Consider the following 21,386-nt stretch of genomic DNA (forward strand, 5'->3'; position numbering starts at 1 on the left):
GCGTGCGTGCCCATGATCCCGAGAGGAGAATGGAGGAGAAGGGATTATGGTGTAGCCATCGCCCCGGGGGGTGATTTCTCACTTTCTGTCTGTCTGGCGAGCGCATGTGCCCTATAGCGAAAAACTAATCCAAAAAAATAAATAAATAAATAAATAAATAAATATTATTTTTTAGCTGAAGAGAGAAAAATATTTACTCCCTTTAAGAGCATTTAGTCCTCAACAAAAAATGCACACAAAATAACAGATTATAACTAGAGAGTAACAGTTTCTTGCAAAGTCAAATATTGGTCAATACCAGGTAAGAACTGGTAACATTTGCGCAGTAATTCCATGAACTGAAGAAAAAAGGGAGTGAGATTCTGGTTGCCCAGACAATAAAAGGAAAGTTAGATTATCACTGAGGCAAATATGATATGATGACTGTAATGACTTTTACTTATCTTAGTTTTCATGATGACTGTAATGACTTCACTTATTTATGAAGGGAAGAAAGCAGATAGAGGGGACAGGCCTATGGTGAGAGAGTCAATCATTTCTTCAGAGAAAAAAGGGTGTGATGGGGACTTTAGACAGCTAGTGAAGTGACCGGACCACCATGGGTTTAGTTCATCTTTACAATTTTTATGCATAACATAGCTGCTTACAAGATCAAGTGCATGGAGACCTCAATAAGAAAAGTTTCCAAGAAAATTAAATTCTTAACTCTAGGAGGGCATAAAGGGTTAATTAAGTCAAATAACAACTGATAACTGAGTAGAATATAACAAAAATCTTTCTATGCATTAGTTCCTTTAGATGTACCTTTTAATATTTTCATGTTGATTATCTCTCACAGAACTAATTCACAATGATATTATAATGAATATACATATGCAGATTTGAAAGTACTATATTCTTTCTATCTATCTATCTATCTATCTATCTATCTATCTATCTATCTATCTATCTACAAGGCTATCTATCTATCTACAAGGAAACTTCAAACAGTTCATGAGGGGCTGACAGGTGATGTGGTGATTAGGGCAGCCACATGGCTGACCATGGTTTGATTCCTGCACTTGGCGGCTTGTTTTCTCACTTTCCTTCTCTCTCTGGTCAACTTCAAAACATAAATAAATAAATAAAATAATGACAATGAATAAATTTTTTTTAAAATTCATGAAACTTATTCATTCAATATATTCAGGTTTTTAAATGTGGGGGGGGGAAAGGTGGGGGGTAAAATCTGAAGCCAGCAGGTGGCATGGTGGCTAAGGGGCTAAACTCCCACAATGGCCAACTGTAGTTTGAGTCCCAGACCTGGTAGCTTGCTTTCTCATTTTCCCTCTGTCTCTCTCTGACCAAGTCAAAATAATAATAATGAATAAAATTAAATAAAGTAATTCTTTAAAAAAAGATGTAAAATCCTATTTGGTCAAATAAATTCAGCAAAGCTGTCTTGGTTAAAGTATTTGTACCTTGTAGTTTTGACTGTATTGTTCTTATCTCTTCAGTTTGGTTTTGGTTGATCAAACGAAGATTCTGATTCTCCAATTCCAGCTAAAAGAACATAATAGTATTCTTTTATATAGATATAGCATTTCTAAAGTGTACTAATAAATTATATGCTTAGAAAATGTTAATATATGTAAGCAAAATACAAAGAAACTGATAAGCAAATAATTTGTCATTATGGGCTATCAACCTAGATCATTATAGATGTATATTTATTTTTTCCAGAATTAAGAGTTTTAAAGGTTTTAACTCCTATGCCTTTTCCACTGTAAAATTATTTTATAATTTTTAAAAATTTTTCTGTAGGGCATGTGTGCTCACTAGAGACAGACAGAAACAGAGAGAGAAAGAAAGGGAGAAAGCACCCTCTGGGGTGATGGCCATGCTGCAATTCCTTGTCTTTCATTCTCCTCTTAGGATTCTGGGCACGTATGTGCACATACCCAGCATGTTTCTCAGCTGCCAGGTCCAGGACAAACTATACAGTTGACCATGTGGGATCCAGCTGCCTATCCACCAGCTGGCCCTATAAAGCTATTTAAAATCAAACTATTTCAATATTAATCTGACATATAAACTAAATAATGTATGATTCTCAAATACTGAAATCATTAACCTTATGAGCTATATATATATGTTCTATAATTATTTAAAATTTACTAATTACTACAAAAAATTAACTAATTAGAATGTGGCTATCAGGACCAGCAGGTGGCATAGTGGTTAAAGTGCTGGACTCCCATATGGCTGACCACAGTTTGAGTCCTGGGTCCAGTGGCTTAAAAATCACACCAGTTCATGTGCATGCATGCCCAAAATTCCAAGAGGAAAATGGAGAAGGGATTGCATCATGGCCATCCCCCAGGGCGAGGGAGGTGATTTCTCACTTCCCTCTTGTCTTTCTGTCTCTCTCTCTCTGGCAAATGCATCCATCCTATGGCAAAAATCGGAAAAAAAAAAAAAAAGAATGTATTTATCTACACTGATCATGAGTATATCAATATATTAAACGTTAGAAACACACTAGATGTTAAAATGTAAACTACTTATTTCAAGTTTACCAAAAGACGGCAGCATCACCAACCAATCAGAGTTTTTTATTTCACTCAAAATTATCATATATTCTGATGACTTATCTATTTAAAAGGAGAGAAAAGGAAGAAAATATAGCAATAAATACCTCATTTAATTTCACTGTTACCCATTCTTTGATCTTAGCTGCTTTTTCTTCTATTATTTTAGCTTCTTGTATTCTTATTTGTTTCTGAAATAACATGAGCAGTTCATTTAGCTCAAATACAAACTCAGTGGTCTGAAATTATTAAAGTATAAATATACAGGCAAACTCATTTAAAACTTTTTTCCAAATGAATACATCTGCCTTCAAATAGATTACCAAATAAATATAAGGAAAAGGAAGATTACCTAGTAGATGCAGTAATAAACCATAAAGGCATATTCAAATATAAAGGTTCATGAAAAATCCTATATAATGAAAAAATTGTGCATAGATTTAAAAAATTTTTGTAGCAAAATAAATGTATAATTGAATTCTCCTTTTCCTCAAACTTTTTGAAGTTTTTTCAAATTGCTAGTTTTGTTTCTTTTTTAGATTTTTGCTATTGGGCGTGTGCACTTGCCAGAGAAAAAGAGAGACAAGAGGGAAAGTGAGAAATTCTCCCCCAGAGGGGATGGCCACACTACAATCCCTTCCGTTCCATTCTCCTCTCAGGGTTTTGGGCATAGATGCACATGTCCCCGGTGTTATTTTCAAGCCAACACGTCCGAGACTCAAATAGCAGTCGGCCATGTGGGAGTCCAGTGCCTTAATCACCACACCACCTGCTGGCCCCATATTGGTAGTTTTAATGACATTATTCTCTTCCTCTGACAGATCATACACTGAAGTCAATTCATTGACTTTAGTAACAAAAAAAACATTTCTGGAAAGGTTCTAAGTGTTAAGAACAGTAGAACAGGGGCAACCAGGTTAGGGAAAGGAGAAAAGAAATCTGAGTACTCAGAGGCGTGGCTTCTTTTCCTCTCAAAAGATCCAGGGGGAAAAAATTGAGAAACTCTAGCTAACCTTAAAGTGTGGTTATGATCACAAAACTACCCAGGATGTGACTATCATTTAAGTTACAATGAGTGTGGGCTGCAGGGTGGTGGGAAGCTGAAAACCACTGACCTTGAAGAAAAATTAATCCCCAGAAGGACGAAAAATAAAACAAACATTTTCAAGTATTCAACAAAAATAGAGTTCATATTTAAATGATGTTAAATGATTGCTTAAAAAAGTCCTCATTTTTTTTCTTAGTAAAATTTTAAAATAAGTCAAAGACTATACATGATCTCAGAAAAGTGGTTTTAAAACAATGTACACATTTTGGGAACCAGCAGTTAGCGTAACGGCTATGTCGCTGGACTCCCACATAGTCGACTGAGGTTTGTGTCCCAGACCCGGTGCCTTAAAACTCACGCATGCCCAAGATCCCAAGAGGAGAATGGAGGAGAAGGGATTGTGGCGTGACCATCCTCCCTGGGGGGTGATTTCTCGCTTTCTGTCTCTATGTCTCTCTCTGTCTATCTGGCGAGCGCACGCACCCTATAGTGAAAATCTCTCCAAAAACAAAATAAAACAAAACAAAAACAAAAAACAGTGTACACATTTTTAAGCAGGATTAGTATCACTTATAGAAGAGGTCTTCCAAGAGTTCATGAAAAATGCATATTAAAAAATTATACGTGGATTTCAAATATTTTGCATCCAAAAACTCATGTTTTGATTCAATTTTCCACAAACTATATAAAGTCCCCTTGTAAATATTTAAACTACAATGTTTCATTTTGTTTTGTTTTAATTGGCTAGAAGGTTCTTGTGTACCCTGGAGAAAGACAGAGAGAGAGAGAGAGAGAGAGAAAGTATTATACAAAAGCACCATCCACGGGGATAGTCATGCCTCTGCAAGCCACTGGGTCCAGGACTCAAACCATACAGTCAGCCAGGTGGGATTCAGTCACCAAAACCACCAGCCTAGCCCCAGATCCCAAAAATAATGTTTTATAAACATTTCCAACATCCTAAAAATCTAAAGCAAAGGTTGATTGCAAAATTTTATAGATATAAATGCCTGGTGATGACAACTGTTTCCAACTTAGAGATGCCACTTAAACTTGCAAGTCCGAATGTCAAGAAGCATTTCACATCCAAAAAGTGTCAGATGTTGCCTTGGAATAATCTGGATGTAAGGAGGATGCCATTTTACTGCCTTTTTCACCAATAAATATGATACAATCCTAAGGGTTGACCAAATTAGTAAAATTAATCCCCCAAATTTACAAGTGCTGGCCTTTTAATCTTCATGATTATTGCATAGTGGGTAAACAGGTAGAGTTCTTTGAGATCAAATTCTCCCTAACCTGCTCTTCAAGCTGTAGTTCCAAGTTTTGAATGATGTCATCTTTTTCCTGTATTAGGGATTCCAGATCTTGGCACTTTTTATATAACCTTGTCTCTGATTCACTGGTTTGAATATTAGCTGCTTTTAATTTCTCTTCCATAACTTGCACCTAAATTCAGAGAACAAAATATAAATATTGTGCATGTTCTTAATTTTTCATAGTAGTAAACTACTTTAACATTATATAGATTCCTAAAAAGGGCCATCCTACAAGGAAAATGTTAAACAGAAATTATTAATGTATTTAATAATTATAATGTCCAAAGACTATTTTGCTAAGTGGTATTACCTCTGAGGTATATAAGGGTACATAGGAGATTTCAAAATACTGCTACTATATTGAGTAATATATTTACTAAATTAACATTAATATGTAAAGTGTTTATTCTAGTATAGAAACATCAAGTTTCCAGCCCTCATTTTTTCATATTTTAAACAAAGACGGTGAGTGGTGAGAGAAGACTCAGACTGGATAACCTGGCACAATAGCATATTTTTAAGGAAAAAATTAAACTTAGGTGAAAAGGAAATGCATACAAAGAAAAAAAGGAAAAGGGAAACAGAAGAATCTTAAAACCGCTAATGACAAAAATCATAGAAAAAAAAAGAATGAGAATCTAGATCTAGGAAGGAGAGGGCATTCCGTGAGGCCTCATTGATTCATTCACTTAACAAATATATTCACTGAATACCTGCTAAGTACCAGGCCTATTCCAGGCAAAGGGAAGGCACCAGTGAATACCAATAAAACAAACCTCCAAATCTCTGCCTGCATAGGAATTACACTCTAGTGGGTAAGAGAGACCACAAACATAATCGATACGTGAAAATGATACAGTACGTTACACAGGTGATAAGAGTAATGGGGAAAAACAAGACTAAGCTAAAAAGATATTTATTTTTCTTTTTTTTTGCTAGAGGTGCATGTGCTCTTTGAAGAGAGACAGAGAGAGAACAGAGGGAGAAAAAGTGAGAAAGCATCCTCCCTATGGGGGATGGTCACACTGCAATCCCTTCTCCATTTCTCCCTCCTTTCATGATTTGGGGCATGAATACACACACGGCCAGGGTGCTTTCCAAGCTGCTGTCCAGGACTCGAGCACACTGTCAGTCCCGTGGGATCCAGCTGCTTTACCATGCAACTGGTGGCATGTGCCTCGGTTTTAATCCCTAAACTAGATGGGCTGTTTTTGGACCTTCTGTGAAACACATTAGGGCATATGAAATTTTAGCAGGGCGTGAATATTTATTTCCTCCTAAATTCATGTTGAAACTTAATCCCTACCATAATAGTATTAGGAAGTAGGGCTGAGTAAGAGGTGATTAGAGGGATCTGCCCTTATGAATTAACCCCTTCATGCAATAATGGGTTGGTTAATGGATTATAGTGAGAGTGCATTATTTAAAAAAAAAAAAAAATGGCCCTCTCTTGCCCATCTGCCCTGTTATACACGGTAAGATGGCCCTCACCAGTGTGAGCAGACGATGGTACCATGCTCTTGGACATTCCGACCACCAGAAATAAAAGCTAAATAAGCCTCTTTTCTGGGGCCAGACCCAGAGCATAGTACTTGGGTTGAAGGGAGGAAACATGACAAACTTAGAGGAAGTGTAAGAAATTTAATACGCACTTTTCATAAGAAATGATTTTGTATTCAAGCACCTTCTGAAATTCTTGATTCAACCAAACGTAACAAAAATATTTTCATAAAATGATAAGCTATGGATTTAGGATCATTAGATAAACTTCAAGGCAAATGATAAACTTTGCATCTATCTAAACCACCCATTTTACTGCTGGCAAGGCCTCAAAAGGATTAAGTGACCTATCAAAATATCATTTAAAGAAAAAGTAGTAAAACTAGAACAAGAAAACTAGAAAGTAAAGAAGATTTCTACAAAATCATTCATAATTCTACAATTCGAGCAAAATAAAATGTTGGTGTATTTTTTCCCAACCTTTTCATTTTATTTTATTTTTTTAATGTTTAATTATTATACATCTTTACAGCATACAAAATGTACTTTCCCAGCAGAATATACTGCATATCAGTCCAGTCAAACACATTACCATACACATTATCATTTTCCATTTTGTGTCCATTAAGTGTTTTGCCTTTTTTTCCCATTGATTCCTCCCCTCCCACACCCTCTTTTATAACTCTTAATGTTTGACTTATCTTACCCATAACTGTTAACATATAAAGTATAAAATTTTTGGTATATTTTTCCTAATACAACTCTAAGAATTTTTACATGTTGACATATAGCCTTGGTAAATAATTATTTTAATGGCTATTTAATATTTCATGGAGTTGATATAGTTCACTTATTCATTCCTCTGTAATATGGCATTTATATCAATTTTTTACTACTACAAATAAGCTGCTGTGAACGTTATTTATGTATAAAACTTATTATGGTTACAGTTACCATAAAAGTCATACTTGATTTTTCTCAGATGATAAAACTTCCTATGGATTCTGTAGAAGCTATGGGATGAAGTTGAAGACTTTAAGAACATTGGGTTGTGTAAAAAATGGTAAAGAGGGTATTAGCCAATATAATTATTTTTAAAAAACAAAGAGGCTAGAATCTGATCTTTTATATGAAAGATGTACAATGCAGTGTTTAAAAATTAAAAAAAATCTATTATGTAAAAGAAAAGAAACTTCCTATGGAAGTCTTTTTTTCTCTAGAAAATGTGTTAGTGAGCAAAACACGAGTTAGGTTTTACATTTTCCCTATGAATCAAGCTCATGAACAGTCAAAATGATAATAAGATGTGGAGAAGGGCTAACGACTAGCCTCCTGTTTTAGGCAAAGCACTCTTTATATGGGTAGAGGCAGAAAAACAATTTTAAGTATAATCGTATTCTACCTGTTGAAAAGCTTTTTCTGCTTGGCGTTCAGCATCAATAACTTGTCTCTCAAGCTGCTGCATCTGTAAGATGAAGAAAACTATTTTTAGAATATAAAAGTTTGTATTTCCCATTTGGAAAAAAGACTTTAAAAATCTCACAATGTCAGGACCAGCAGTTGGCGTAATGGCTATGTTGCTGGACTCCCATGTAGTCGACCACGGTCCGAGTCCTGGACCCGGTGGCTTAAACTCACATCAGGCGCGTGTGCGTGTGTGCCCAAGATCCTGAGAGGAGAGTGGAGGAGAAGGGATTGTGGCATGGCCATCCCCCCTGGGGGGTGATTTCTCACTTTCTGTCTCTCTGTCTCTGTCTTTCTGGTGAGTGCATGCGCCCTATAGCAAAAACCTCTCCAAAAAATAATATTTAAAGTAGTTCCCTGGATACAAATCACACATAATTAGCACATTAAAAACTCTTTGCATATTTAAAAATTTTTCAAACAACATGTCAAAGGTTTTGATACTTTTAATACAATGTACTAATATATACTATAGAAATATTCATTAGTAGAATTTCCTTCACTGAACTGTGAATTAGAAATTATTGGTCAGGGACCAGCGGATGGCATAACGGTTACATTGCTGGACCCCACATAGTCGATTGCGATTCCAGTCATAGACCCAGAGGCTTCAAACTCACACTCACACTAGGCACATGTGCATGTGTGCCCAAGATCCCAGAGGAGAATGGAGGAGAAGGGATTGTGGCGTGGTCATTCCCCTCTGAGAGGTGATTTCTCGCTGTCTCTCTCAAGGCATTCAGACATCATTTCAAGGACACACTTGCCTACAAATGGTTTAGAAAATGACTGAGGACTGGAGAAGAATAGAACTGCGGTATCCAAAGGCATTTGAAATGTGGATAGTACAAATTAAGTTGTATTGGGAGCTGGCAGGAGGCATAGTGGTTAAGGGCACTGGACTCCCACACAGCTGACCACGGTTTGAGCCCCAGACCTGGCAGCTTGCTTTCTCACTTTATCTTTCTCTCTCTCTCTCAGTCTCACTCTCACTCTGTCCCTCTCTGGTCAAAATTAAAATAAATATATAGATAAAGTTTAACAAAATAATTATTTTGAAAAAAACAAACAAATTGTTTCATAAGTTGGCCAGTCATGGAGACAGTGGTAGTGAAATGACTGGCATTTGAAGCCACATGGGAAGGTCTCAGGTTTGCAAGAAGCAAATGATCGGTTAAATATACAGAGGGACTTCAAGTAACGAAAAGTGGCAGAAGAAAAGAAGTGAGTAAGTAACGGAGAAGCAATGATGGTAGAAGATAAAAATACACTCCTTGTACTGTGTGGAAAAATTTTTTGTAAGCCTGGATATTTTCTTTTAAAAGGTTCAGTGAAACTTACGACAAAAGTAGAAAGGAAAATTTGAATGGGCAGTTAAAAAATGTGATGGTCATTGTCTTTATTCAGGTAAAAGAAAAATGATCCTGAATTACTATATGCTTTGTAAGGACAATTTATAATATGTATATGATATTAAAATTTTAGGGGTAGACATGGAAGGAAGGAAAGTAGAGTTTAGTGTCTACCCTTCAAATTTTAATACTCTTAGGTAATATAAGTTGATATCTGCCACGCCCCATATCAGTATGCCCAGTATTTATCCATGCTGCAGATACTGAAAATGCAGATACATTTTCTTTTCTTTCTTTATTTTTCTTTTTTTTAGGTTTTTGCTATAGAGTGCACGTGTGCACCAGAGAGAGAGAGAGAGACAAAGAGACAGAAAGGGAGAAATCACCCCTTGTAGGGAATGGTCATGCCACAATCCCTCCTCCTCTCTTCTTTCAATATTTTGGGCATGCATGCACACGTGCCTGGCATGAGTTTTAAGTCACCAAGTCCAAAACTCAAACTGTGGTGAGCCATATGGGAGTCCAACACCTTAACCACTACGCCAACTGATGGCCTCCTGGGAATACCTTTTATAAAAGGTTTTATTTTTTGGTTTTGTTTTGTTTTGTTTTGTTTTTGCCATAGGGTGCATGTGTTTGTCAGATGAGAAACAATAAGAAGGAAAGTGAGAAATCTCCTCCAGGGGTGGGGGATGGTTGGCCTTGCCTCAATCCCTTCCCCTCCATTCTCTCAGGATTTGGGGCATACATGCACTGACCCTCAGCGTGATTTTGAAGACACCAGGTCCGGGACTCAAACTGTGGCTGCCCATTTGAGTGTCCAGCACCTTAACCACCATGCCATTGGCTGGCTCCTGGGAATACATTTAAAGATGGTTTTGGGCTAGCTGATGGTGTGGTGGTTAAGGGGAGCTGGATCTCATATGGCTGACAGTTCAAGTCCTAGACCCAGGGGCTTGAAAAACACCCTGGGTACATGTGCATGTGTGCCCAAAAAAGTGCACAGAAAGTAGAGGAGAAGGGATTGCAGCATGGCCATCCCCTGGGGAGGGGGGGTTGCTGTCTCACTTTTTCTCTCTTTCTCCCCCTCTTTTGTAAACATATGTGTTTTAAGCATATTAATAAAACAAGGGACAGAAGATGGCGCAATGGTTACGTTGCTGGACTTCCATGTAGTCGACTGTGGTTTGCATCCCAGACCTGGTGGCTTAAAACATGCTGGGCTCGTGTACATGCATGACCAAAATCCCAAGAGAAGAATGGAGGAGAAGGGATTGTGGCATGGCCATCCCTCCCCCACCCTGGAGGGTAGTATGATTTCTTGCTTTTTGTCTCTGGCGAGTGCACGTGCCCTGTAACAAAAATCTCTCTCTTAAAAAACAAACAAACAAACAAACAAAAAAAAAACGAACAACAACAAAAAAAAAACCAGTCTTCCCAGAGGTGAGTCCACCCTTCTGAGATACAGCAGTCTTGCATGGTACATGGGAAAATTTAAAGATGAAAAGACATTCAATTTCTCTGCAGAAAAGAGTTTATGCTAGACATCCAGAAGGAAATCAGTAACACCTGTCCCATGTGCTCTTTTACCATGTGACCACCCCCACCAAGATTTAAACAATATTTCTCTCCCCCTTAACTCTGGGCTGCCCTGTAACTGACTATTAGAATGCTATATATCTTCTGAGGCATGGCCAGAAAAGATCTGCAGCTTCCAGCTCTGAATCAGCTCTGATTTGGCTGTCTTGCTGGAGAGACCAAATGGAAAGATGCAGGGAGACCTGGACAGTCTCTAGCTATTTCACCACTCCCAGCTAAAGTGTCAGATATGTGAGTGAAATTGTCGTGGACATCCCATACCCAGCTGTCCCAGCAACCCTGAAGAGACCAAATTCCAGAATCCAAATCAGATTCCAGCTGATTTGTTAGCTGAATACAGTTGCAAGAGTGACCCTATTCAATGCCAAATAAAGAAATGCCGACAGAATCGTGAAAATTATTGTTGGATTAAAGCCACTAAGTTTTTTAATTGACAAAATTGTATATATTAATCATGTACAACATGATTTTTAAAATACATATACATTGTGAAATGTGTAGATTTATAAAGCTATTAAGCTTTGAGGTAGTTTTTTTAGCAGCAATAGATAACCAAGACCCAAGATTACCCTATTGAATATAGGCCTGTAAGGTAACCCTCTGAATATGATAACATTGATCATCTTATCTGGCCATCAGTCTACTGAAAGCCACTCTCATTTTTTTCTTTTTTCTTTTTTTTGGAGAGGTTTTTGCTATAGGGCGTGTGCGCTCACCAGAAAGACAAAGAGACAGAAAGCAAGAAGTCACCCCCCACGAGGGATGAGGGATGGCCACACCACAATCTCTTCTCCTCCATTCTCCTCTCGGGATTTTATGCATGCATGCACACGTGCCTGGTGTGAATTTAAGCCACGGGGTCCGGGACTCAAACTGCAGTTGACCACATAGAAGTCCAGTAACACAGCCAACATGCCAACTCTCATTTTTAAAAAAAGTTATTTATTTAATTTTATTTATTATCATTATTTTAATTTGCTATAGGGCATGTGCTCTCACCAGAGAGAGAGAGAGAAAGTATGAAAGCAAGCCACCAGGTCTGGGACTTAAACCGTTGTCATGTGGGAATTGAATTTCTTTAACCATCATGTCACCTGCTTGCCCCCAGCCACTCTCATTTTGACATGCAGTGTCTATTATCTTCCTTTAGGTCTCGGTCCTTGACGTGCTAAGAAGAAATCCAGTGTCTCAGCTTGAAGAAGTGTAATCATGAAAAGTACAGAGCTTTTTCCCAACTTTCCAGTCCATAAACTGTATAAATATACCCAAAATAAATGTATTACACAGATTTGCTTTCTTTCAAGGTAAACAAATTATCAACTTAAATGATTAGGGCACATTCCAGATTATATATGATGAATATTAACTACACAACTACTTTGGAAAAAAGACTTTTTTGTACAAAGAATCTGTATCTTTAGAAAAAAGACATTTTGTATATATTTCTTTTTATTTTTTTTTACTAAAATGTACCTAATTTTATGAGTTCAAGGTCTGCTGCTGTTGCAAAGCCATGGCAGACCAAGGAGTTGTTGAGGGCTAGATTATTCTCTAAGATGAAAGAGCTCCTTCAGTTGTATTAATCATCCTACCCAAAATGTGATTCCACCAAAGCCTACTACAACCCTTCCCCACACCAGGCTTTCAAAGTAGGTAGTTTTGTGGTAATGTTGGAAAAACCACTAGTTCTCGCTCTAGGACATGATGGGATAACTGAAGTCTTTCTGATGGCCTGACATTTTTCCATTCTATGGTGTCTAGTGGATTTACACAACATTTAGCATCATCTAGTAGCCATCAAAACTATGTAATTATCTAAGTTTCAAGAGCTTGATTGAAAGTTTAAACCGAAAGTATTGGAAAAGTCATGATGCATTTTTGCATAGAAAAATAAGTCATGACTTTTCAGGTGACCCATAAAAAAAGCTCAGTTTCTAAAAAAGGATTGTCGAAAGAAAAATCAATCCCGACTACCATAACAGTTTCAGTATTCTTGTTTTGGATGCTCTGCTCTCTACTGCTACTGGCTTCCTATTCTTTCTCTACCAAACTCCCCACATGATGACATCCTACACAGAGTTCATTTTTGTTGATTATTGCCACCTCGCTAATGTTCCTTTGCCACATTCCAGTTTCAAATTCAGTTATTATATTATAAATTACTTATGCTGCATTTTCTTAAAAAAAAAAAAAAAAGACAAAAAAGAAAGTTAAGAGTGAAGCCAGCAGGTGGTATAGTGGTTAAGTTGCTATATTACCATGTGTGCAATCACAGTTGGAGTCTTGGACCCGGAGGCTTGAAAATAACACTGGGTATGTGTGCATGCATGCCCAAAATTCTGAGAGGGGAAGGGAGCAGAAGGGATTGCAGCATGGCCATCCCCTGGGGGGCGGGGGTGGGAGAGGTGGTATCTGTTTCTCTCTGGTGAGCGCACATGCTCTTCTGTCTGGCTGTCTGGCAAGCATACACGGCCTATGGCAAAAATCTAAAAAGAAAAAAAAAATTAAGAGTTTAAGTTAAGTAGTTAAGAGTTTCTAGTGGTGGGAACCAGCAGTTAGTGTAATGGCTATGTCGCTGGATTCCCATGTAGTCTACCGCGGTGCACGTCCTGGACCTGCTGGCTTAGAACTCACGCCGGGCGCGTGTGCATGCGTGCCCAAGATCCCAAGAGGAGAATGGAGGAGAAGGGATTGTGGCGTGACCATCCCCCCTGAGGGGTGATTTCTCGCTTTCTGTCTCTATGTCTCTCTCTGTCTGTCTAGCGAGTGCACGCACCCTATAGCGAAAACCTCTCAAAAAAAAAAAAAAAAGAGTTTCTAGTGGTTACATTTAAATGAATAAAAATTCAATCTAGAGCTTCTAAACCTATCAGAGGAGAGGAAATGTACATTGTGAACAAGAATTCCCCACCAAGTGTCTATCTTCCTGATTTGTCCCCACAAGTTCCATGCAAGATTCAAACATGAAACATATTTTTAAATTTTTCTGTAATAAATAATAGCTTCAGAGTGGCCAGGAGGTGGCACAGTAGAAACCATCTGCATGGCGAAGGTCCTGGGTTTGCGTTCTAGGACCACAATGAGCATAGCAGGCGTGGACACATGTGCCCACGACCTGTGCCAGCTGAGTCTGGAAGTAGATCACAGCATGAAGACACTGTTAGAGGTGTCTCTCTATCTCCCTTGAGAAGAAATAAATTCATTTTAATTAATTTATTATTAGTTAATAATAATTAACTAATATTATTAGGCCATCCAGGTGGTGTATTGGTTAAGGCAGCTGAATCTACATGACTGCACGGTTTGAGTCCCAGACCTGACAGCTTGAAAAACACACCAGGTCTATGTGTGTGCCCCCTCAAATCCCTGAGAGGAGAGTGGAGGAAAAGGGACTGCAGTGTGGTCATTCTCCCTCGGGGGATGCTCTCTCACTTTCTCTCTCCCTGTTTCTCTCTACTGAGCACTACAGCAAACTAAAACAAACAAACAAAAAATACTACAGCCAATAACCCAACAAGTGACACTTGAATTAACCTGTAAAGTTTCATCATTACTTTATGTGGAGGTCTCACTAAGCATTGTGAAATATTAGGCAAGCCCGGAGTGACTGAGGGGGTGATAATTTAAATAGGTTAAATCAAGCCAGCTGGTGGCATGCTGGTTGAGACGGATAGATCCCACATGGCTGACTAAGTGGTTAGAGTTCCAGACTTGGTGGCTTGAAAAACACACCGGGCACATGCGTGTACATGCCCCAAATCCCCATAGGAGATATGGAGGAAAAGAGATTGCAGTGTGACCATCTCTCATGGGGGTGCTTTCTCACCACGGCCCTATGTCTCTCTTCAGCAAGCATGTACACCTTGTCACAGAGCAGGGGGAAGGGGGATAATAAAATAAATATATAAACAGGCTAACTCCTGTGTACTAAATGGCTATGTGAAAGCATATGCTATGCTATACAGGGACTCCTTACCCCTCTGAGTAGATCCTGGACTGCCTTAAGGGATCACACTCATGAAAGGAAAGCCAAGAGGCACGAAATCCCAGACCACAGTGCTAACTCAGGTAACAGCACCAGGAGTTCATGCAGGCCATGCAGATGCCCAACGGCAACGTTCGTCATGTTTTTCTCCCTTTCCTTCTCACTGAAAATCTAGCTCATAGGAAATAACATTTCACTTCAACTTTAAAAGAAATGTTCCCTCCTTGACTCAGAAAACTAACTATTAATACTGTAAAGTAGGAAAACTACTTAAATCTCAGCTTCCCTGAAGAGTTTATATTTGGCATACTAGGGATATTTCCAACACCATTCCTTACATTCCTCTGAAGACCTCTCCCACTTACAGTAGCACTTGCCCAAAACTTCAATAAGGCCTTTTTCTTCACAAGCTTCAGTATTCTAAGTTACTTGGAAATGGTGATTTAAAAAAAAAAAAAAAAGGTGAAAAATGTTTTTCTAAAAAATCCCCTGTATTCTTCTACTCCATCTCCAAAAAATATAAGGTATATATAATTGCAATCCATCTCTAATTAGAAAAACCTGAGATCATCTTACACATTTTTTTACAAAAAAAAAATCAGAAATATGCCCCCTATCAATCTATAGTTACATTTAAGTCACCTCCTTATCCATTGAACCAATATTTCTATTCAGAAAGATACAGACTGCAGGGCTAGCCTTGTAGCACAAGTGGTTACATGCTGTGCATAGGGAGCCAGATCCCACACGGCTGTCTGCAGTTAAAGCCTGACCCTGGCTTGAAAAACACACTGACTGCATGTGCATTTATGCCCAAAATCCTGATGGAAAGAGAAATGAAAGAGAAAGGATTTCAACATGACCATGTGCCATTTATTTAAAAATACATAAATAAAACAATTTTTCAAAGAAAATTACAGGAACATAATAATGAGCGCCTTCTATGTGTAAGAGCTGGATCATGGTAAACCTGAAAGATCTAAGGTTTAATGGAGCTCTGGCATTTGCTATCTATGTGACATGGAACATGTAACGCAATTACTCACAATTTCTATGTTAGTATCTTTTTTAAAGGATTATTTATTGATTTCTTTGAAGAGCAAGAGAGACAGAGAAAGAGAGAATTAGAGTACTCCCAATAGAGTCTTGACTCTACAATCCGCTCCCAACTTCAGCCCACCCCCCACCCCAGATCATGGGTACACATATGTTCTCTCAACAGAGGGAATGTCTGGTGGAAACCCAGAACCTTCCCATGAGTCAGCCCTGCAGAGAATCATGTTTCATTGCTGAGCCACCAACCAGCCCCTAATGTTACTATCTTTAGATGAGGGAGGGGGGGTAGGATGCGCATTTCTTCCCAATGCCAGAAATGGCTCTCTGCCCCTGCCACTGGGCCAGGGAGGCTGAAGCACGCTAGTGTGTGTGGTGTGAAGATTGTGGAGGGGAGACCGTAGAGGCTGCAGGGAACCAGCTGGTATCTGTGGATGGCCAGCTGAAGTCTGAAGAGATTTTTCTCTGAGCATCTGGTGTCTGGTGCAGAGCAAATACAATGACATTCATATCCCTGGAGGTGAAGCTGCCCAATGGGAGCCAAGAACAGCAAAAGGATTATGTCTGGTGGGACCTACTGGCTTAAGGAATATGAAAAGGCCTCCCCTCAAGTAGGTGTGAAGACTGCTGCAGACAGAGCCCCAGAAAAACTTGGCAAAGGGGCTGGAAAGGCTCACTGACAAGGCCAAGAAGAAAGAAGGACGTGTTGGGCATGGTCATTGTGGGAAGCAGGGCCCAGGGTGTGGCAGGACTGGCAGGACTCATCGGAGTTGCTGTATCCAAGTCCAAATTCTGAAGGAAACTGCACTCCTTCCTCTGCCAGGGAGACTTGGGAGCCCACGGAGCACACTCAGAGAGGGTGCCCATCCATCTTGGCAGCCCTTCCCCATTCTGTACCTGATACTGTCTAGTATGGCCATTGTTCTCTGGAGCCCTGTCCTTTCACCCCAAATCATGTGCTTTGAGGAGTATAAATAAAATTGGGCTTGTAGTTTGAGAAAAAAAAAATCTTTAGATTGGGAATAAAATCTTTAGAGTTGGGATAACTCATAGGGTTACTGTGGGGTTAGTTGAAACTAGCTTAAGAACTATAGTTGGCACCTAGATTTAGCTGCCTATAACCAGAGCTATTAAAACAGAACTATGAACCAGAACTATTGTAAGAAAGAGAAGTTGGCCAGAATTCCTGGCAAAGAGTTAAAGAATCATATTAGTATTCTATCAAGAATCTTCAGTCTTGGGCCTGCCTCCATTTAGGGGGTAAGTATGGAGAACTAAGGGAGAAGCCCTGAGGCAGAGTGGTCCTCACCAAAACCAAAGGTCGTAGATGGGACCAGACAAGCCTGTGGAATGCAGCATTTGACTCCTGGAACTCAGAAGCAATACAATAGGTGGGTTTTGAAAAATATGTAATGTTCTGCACATTGTTATTACTACAGACACAAGTACTACAAAAAGTTCATCAAAAAAATGAAATTAGGGGCTGGCAGGTGGCATGGGGGTTAAGGGTGCTAGACTCTCATATGACTGACCGTGGTTTGAGTCCCGAACCTGGTGACTTGCTTTCTCACTTCCTTTCTCTCTCTCTCTCTCTCTCTCTCTCTCTCTGTTCTTCTTTGGTCAAATTAAAAATAACTAACTAAATAAATAAATAAAGTTTTAAAAAAAATCTTTAAAGAAAAAAATGGAATTAAATGGGACGAGCAGATGGCATGATGATTATGTAGTTGGACTCCCACATAGTCAACTGTGGTTTGAGTCCTGGACCCAGGAGCTTAAAATTCAAACCAGGCATGTGTATGTGCATGCCCAAAATCTGAAAAGGAGGATGGAGGAGAAGGGACTGTGGTATGGCCATCCCTTGGGGGTGGGAGGGAGTAGGGGTTTGTGTGATTTCTCGCTTTCTCTCTGTCTTTCTTGGTAGGGTGCACGTATCCTACAGCAAAAATCTCTCTCTCCATTAAAAAAAAAAAAAAAAAGCAGGAATTAAAAAAATAAGTTTATTCTAGTGCAAAAAAATTGAAATCCATGCAGTTTTTTCATAATATGCATTTTCTACAAACTATTTGAAGACTCCTTATAAATATACATACATTAACACACACAGATATCTACTCCCAAGCAGAATACGTTTATATGTTGCATGACTGAAAAAAGAGAATAGATGAGTGGGTAGATATGTCAGAGAAAGTAAGGAAGGGGTTATTAAAACTAGATTAGAGGAGCCGGCAGGTGGTATGGTGGTTAAGGCGTTAAATTCCCATATGGCCAACTATGGTTTGAGTCCCGGCACTTGCAGCTTACTTTCTCACTTTCCCTCTCTCTCTCTCTCTCTCTCTCTGTTTGCCTATGATAAGTAAAAAAATAATTCTTTAAAAAAAAAAAAAAAAAACTGGGGGATGGCAGGTGGCGTGGTGGTTAGAGGCCCCGGACGCCTATGTGGTCAACTGCGATTCGAGTCCCGGACCTGGTGGCTCACTTTCTCACTTTCTTTCTCGCTCTTTCTATGTCTCTCTCTGATCAAACTGGAAAATAATAATAATAATAAATAAAGTTAAAAAAAAAACAGAGAGGTCACTTAAGATGATGGCTAAGTATTCAGGCTTCAAAGGCAGAGTGCCTAGGTTCAAAATTTGGCTCCACTGTTTACTTTTTGGTGCAAACTCATCCAATTAAATAACTTTTCTGTGCCTATGTTTCCTCCTATGTAAATACAAATAATATTAGTGTATACCCCACAAAATTGTTGTAAGGATTAAAAAGTTAACACATACAAAGTGCTTAGAAGATTTCCTGGCATAAGCATTAATTTCCAAATCTTTTAAATGGGAATAATAAATTTATTACTTTGCAGGTTGTTATAAGGATTAAATAAATGGTATCTATAACAAGCTTAACACATAATAAATATTACATATTTTCATTAAAACATGGGTGAGTACCAAAAATAATTTTTAAACTTGAGAAAATATTTTATCATGGAATATAACAGAAAATGTTGTAAAAATCTTTATTTCCACTTTGGTATTGAATAAATTACCAGGAAATCATGAGTAACTTGGCATAGTTTTCCACTTTCCAATATGTTAAACACATCTGAATAATTCCTTCTCTTTGATCTGTCAAAGGATTTAAGTCACAGATACCAAATACAGACCAAAAGTTAAAAAAAAGAAACCACAACTCAAACAATTTTGAAATAATATTTCTCTCAATACTCTCTGACAAAGGAAATGTTAAATCCAACAGCATACCAAAAAAAAAAAGTCCAAAAGCTATTATATTTACAATTATAGGGAAAACAATACATTTAAATTTGAAAAATGGGCACTGCCCAGACGCAGTGGCATGCCTGTGATCCTGGCTGGCTAGGTGGTGACAAGAAGCAGAGGATGGGAGGAGTGGGTTGTAGCATGGTGAGACCCTATTGGACATCACTGTCTCTGTCTCTCTCTTTTTCTTTTTCTCTCTCTGTCTTTTTTTTTTAAAGAATTATTTATTTAACTTTTATTATTTATTTATTTATTATTTTAATTTTACCAGAGAAAGATAGACAGAAAGTGAGAAAGCAAGTTGCCAAGTCCAAAACTAGAACTACAGTCGATTATGTAGGAGTCAAACCACTTAACTACCACACCACCTGCCAGCCCCTCTCTCTATCTTTCTTTCATAAAAAGAAGGTATAGTTTTTAAAAATGGACACTCACAAGGTCAGCAGGTGGCATGGTAGTTAAAGGCACTGGACTCCCTCATGGCCGACCACAGTTTAAATCCTGGATCTGGCTGCTTGCTTTCTCACTGTCCCTCTCTCTCTCACTCTGTCCCTCTCTTGGTCAAATAGAAAGAAAAGAAAGAAAAAGAAATAAAATAAAGGAAGGAAGTAGGTTAAATAAAATAACTCTTTTTTTAAAAAATGGACACTCACAAGGTCAGCAGGTGGCATGGTAGTTAAAGGCACTGGACTCCCTCATGGCCGACCACAGTTTAAATCCTGGATCTGGCTGCTTGCTTTCTCACTGTCCCTCTCTCTCTCACTCTGTCCCTCTCTTGGTCAAATAGAAAGAAAAGAAAGAAAAAGAAATAAAATAAAGGAAGGAAGTAGGTTAAATAAAATAACTCTTTTTTTAAAAAATGGACACTCATTTTTTAAAAATTGCAGCAGCATGTTTTTAAACTACAAAACAATGTTGCCATAAAATTTAGAATTCAACGAACTGGAACCTCAATAAACCCAACTTCTATTTAGTCAGTCTATAAGAAAATCGAGAGAGTATAGAAAGCTAAAACCCAAGAAAAAAATTTTTTTGGAAGAGTGGTTTTTGCTATAGGCTGCGTGTGCTCTCCAGAAAGACAGAGAAACAGAAAGCGAGAAATCACCTGAAGGGGGCGGAGGTTGGCCATGCCACAATCCCTTCTCCATTCTCCTCTAGAGATATTGCACACGCACACACGCACCAGGCCGTCGGGTCCAGGATTCAAACTGCGGACTACGTGGGAGTCCAACGATGAAACCATTACACCATCTGCTGGTCCTCGCAAGAAATTTCTGAGATGGAGACTGGTCAACAGTGTCAACTAAGAGGCTAAGGCAACAACTAAGAGGTGTTCGTAAAATTTAGTAATAAGGATAGAATGGTGGACCTTGAGAAAGTGGGTAGGGGTATGGAAAATACCAGATAAATCATACAACAATGGAAATGACTTGTATAAAGATAAGAACAGCAGTTAGTGTAATGGATGTCACTGAACTTCCATGTAGTCGCCTGTGGTTTGATTCCTTGACCCGGTGGCTTAAACTCACACTGGCCGTGTGTGCGTGCGTGCCTAAGATCCCGAGGAGAATGGAGGAGAAGGGATTGTGGAGTGGCCATTCCCCCCTGAGGGATGATTTCTCGCATTCTGTCTCTCTGTCTCTCTCTGACTTTCTGGCGAGTGCACATGTCCTGTGCAAAAACTTCTCCAAAAAAAAAGAAAGAGAGAAGAACAAAAAACAAAGGACAAGTAACTCATTTTAAATTAAGGTTGAGTTTCTCCAGCTTGGATATATTCAAATGTTCTTCAAGGGATAATTTTTATTCTATTATCAATAAATATAGCATACTGTTATTGAGGATTTATTCCACAAAGTTTATTACTGAGTCCTCTTTGACCCAAAGTAAATAGGATAACTTTAGTCGTTTCACTTAAAAAATGTTAAAGCACAAAAACTTGAGATGATATATACAAAGGCTTAAACTGAATGATGTTTCCCTGGATTTTATTTTCTTCCTGTGCTAGAAGATTTTTGGCATGCAATAGAAGGAAGACACAAGACTTATTTTGGAAATGTGATACAAGTGTCTGTCTCCGTACCAAAAGGATTATGCACACTACGGTTTTAAGTAACCACAGGTAAATTCTTTTTTTTTTGGAGGGGTTTTTGCTATAGGGCACGTAGGCTCACCAGACAGACAGAGAGAGACAGAAAGCAAGAAATCACCCTCCCAGGGGGGATGG

The 21,386-nt window shown here is 38.6% G+C and overlaps 1 protein-coding gene across 3 annotated transcripts in view; it reads right to left on the reverse strand.

Moving 5' to 3' along the window:
* Nucleotides 1-21,386, reverse strand: part of PLEKHH2 (pleckstrin homology, MyTH4 and FERM domain containing H2) — a 101,761-nt gene that overhangs the window by 71,548 nt on the left and 8,827 nt on the right. For all 3 annotated transcript variants that reach the window (XR_003551295.1, XM_006159910.3, XM_006159908.3), the window contains exons 3-6: nt 7,840-7,902; nt 4,918-5,067; nt 2,678-2,761; nt 1,461-1,542 (exon numbers count right to left, since the gene is read on the reverse strand). Coding sequence is in view for 2 of the 3 variants with exons in the window: in XM_006159910.3 (XP_006159972.1) it covers nt 1,461-1,542; nt 2,678-2,761; nt 4,918-5,067; nt 7,840-7,902 (379 nt within the window). In the remaining variant the exon portion in view is untranslated. The remainder of the gene's footprint in view (nt 1-1,460; nt 1,543-2,677; nt 2,762-4,917; nt 5,068-7,839; nt 7,903-21,386) is intronic.

This window comes from Tupaia chinensis, unplaced genomic scaffold, assembly GCF_000334495.1.
Source record: "Tupaia chinensis unplaced genomic scaffold, TupChi_1.0 Scaffold000661_1, whole genome shotgun sequence".
Taxonomy (NCBI): domain Eukaryota; kingdom Metazoa; phylum Chordata; class Mammalia; order Scandentia; family Tupaiidae; genus Tupaia; species Tupaia belangeri.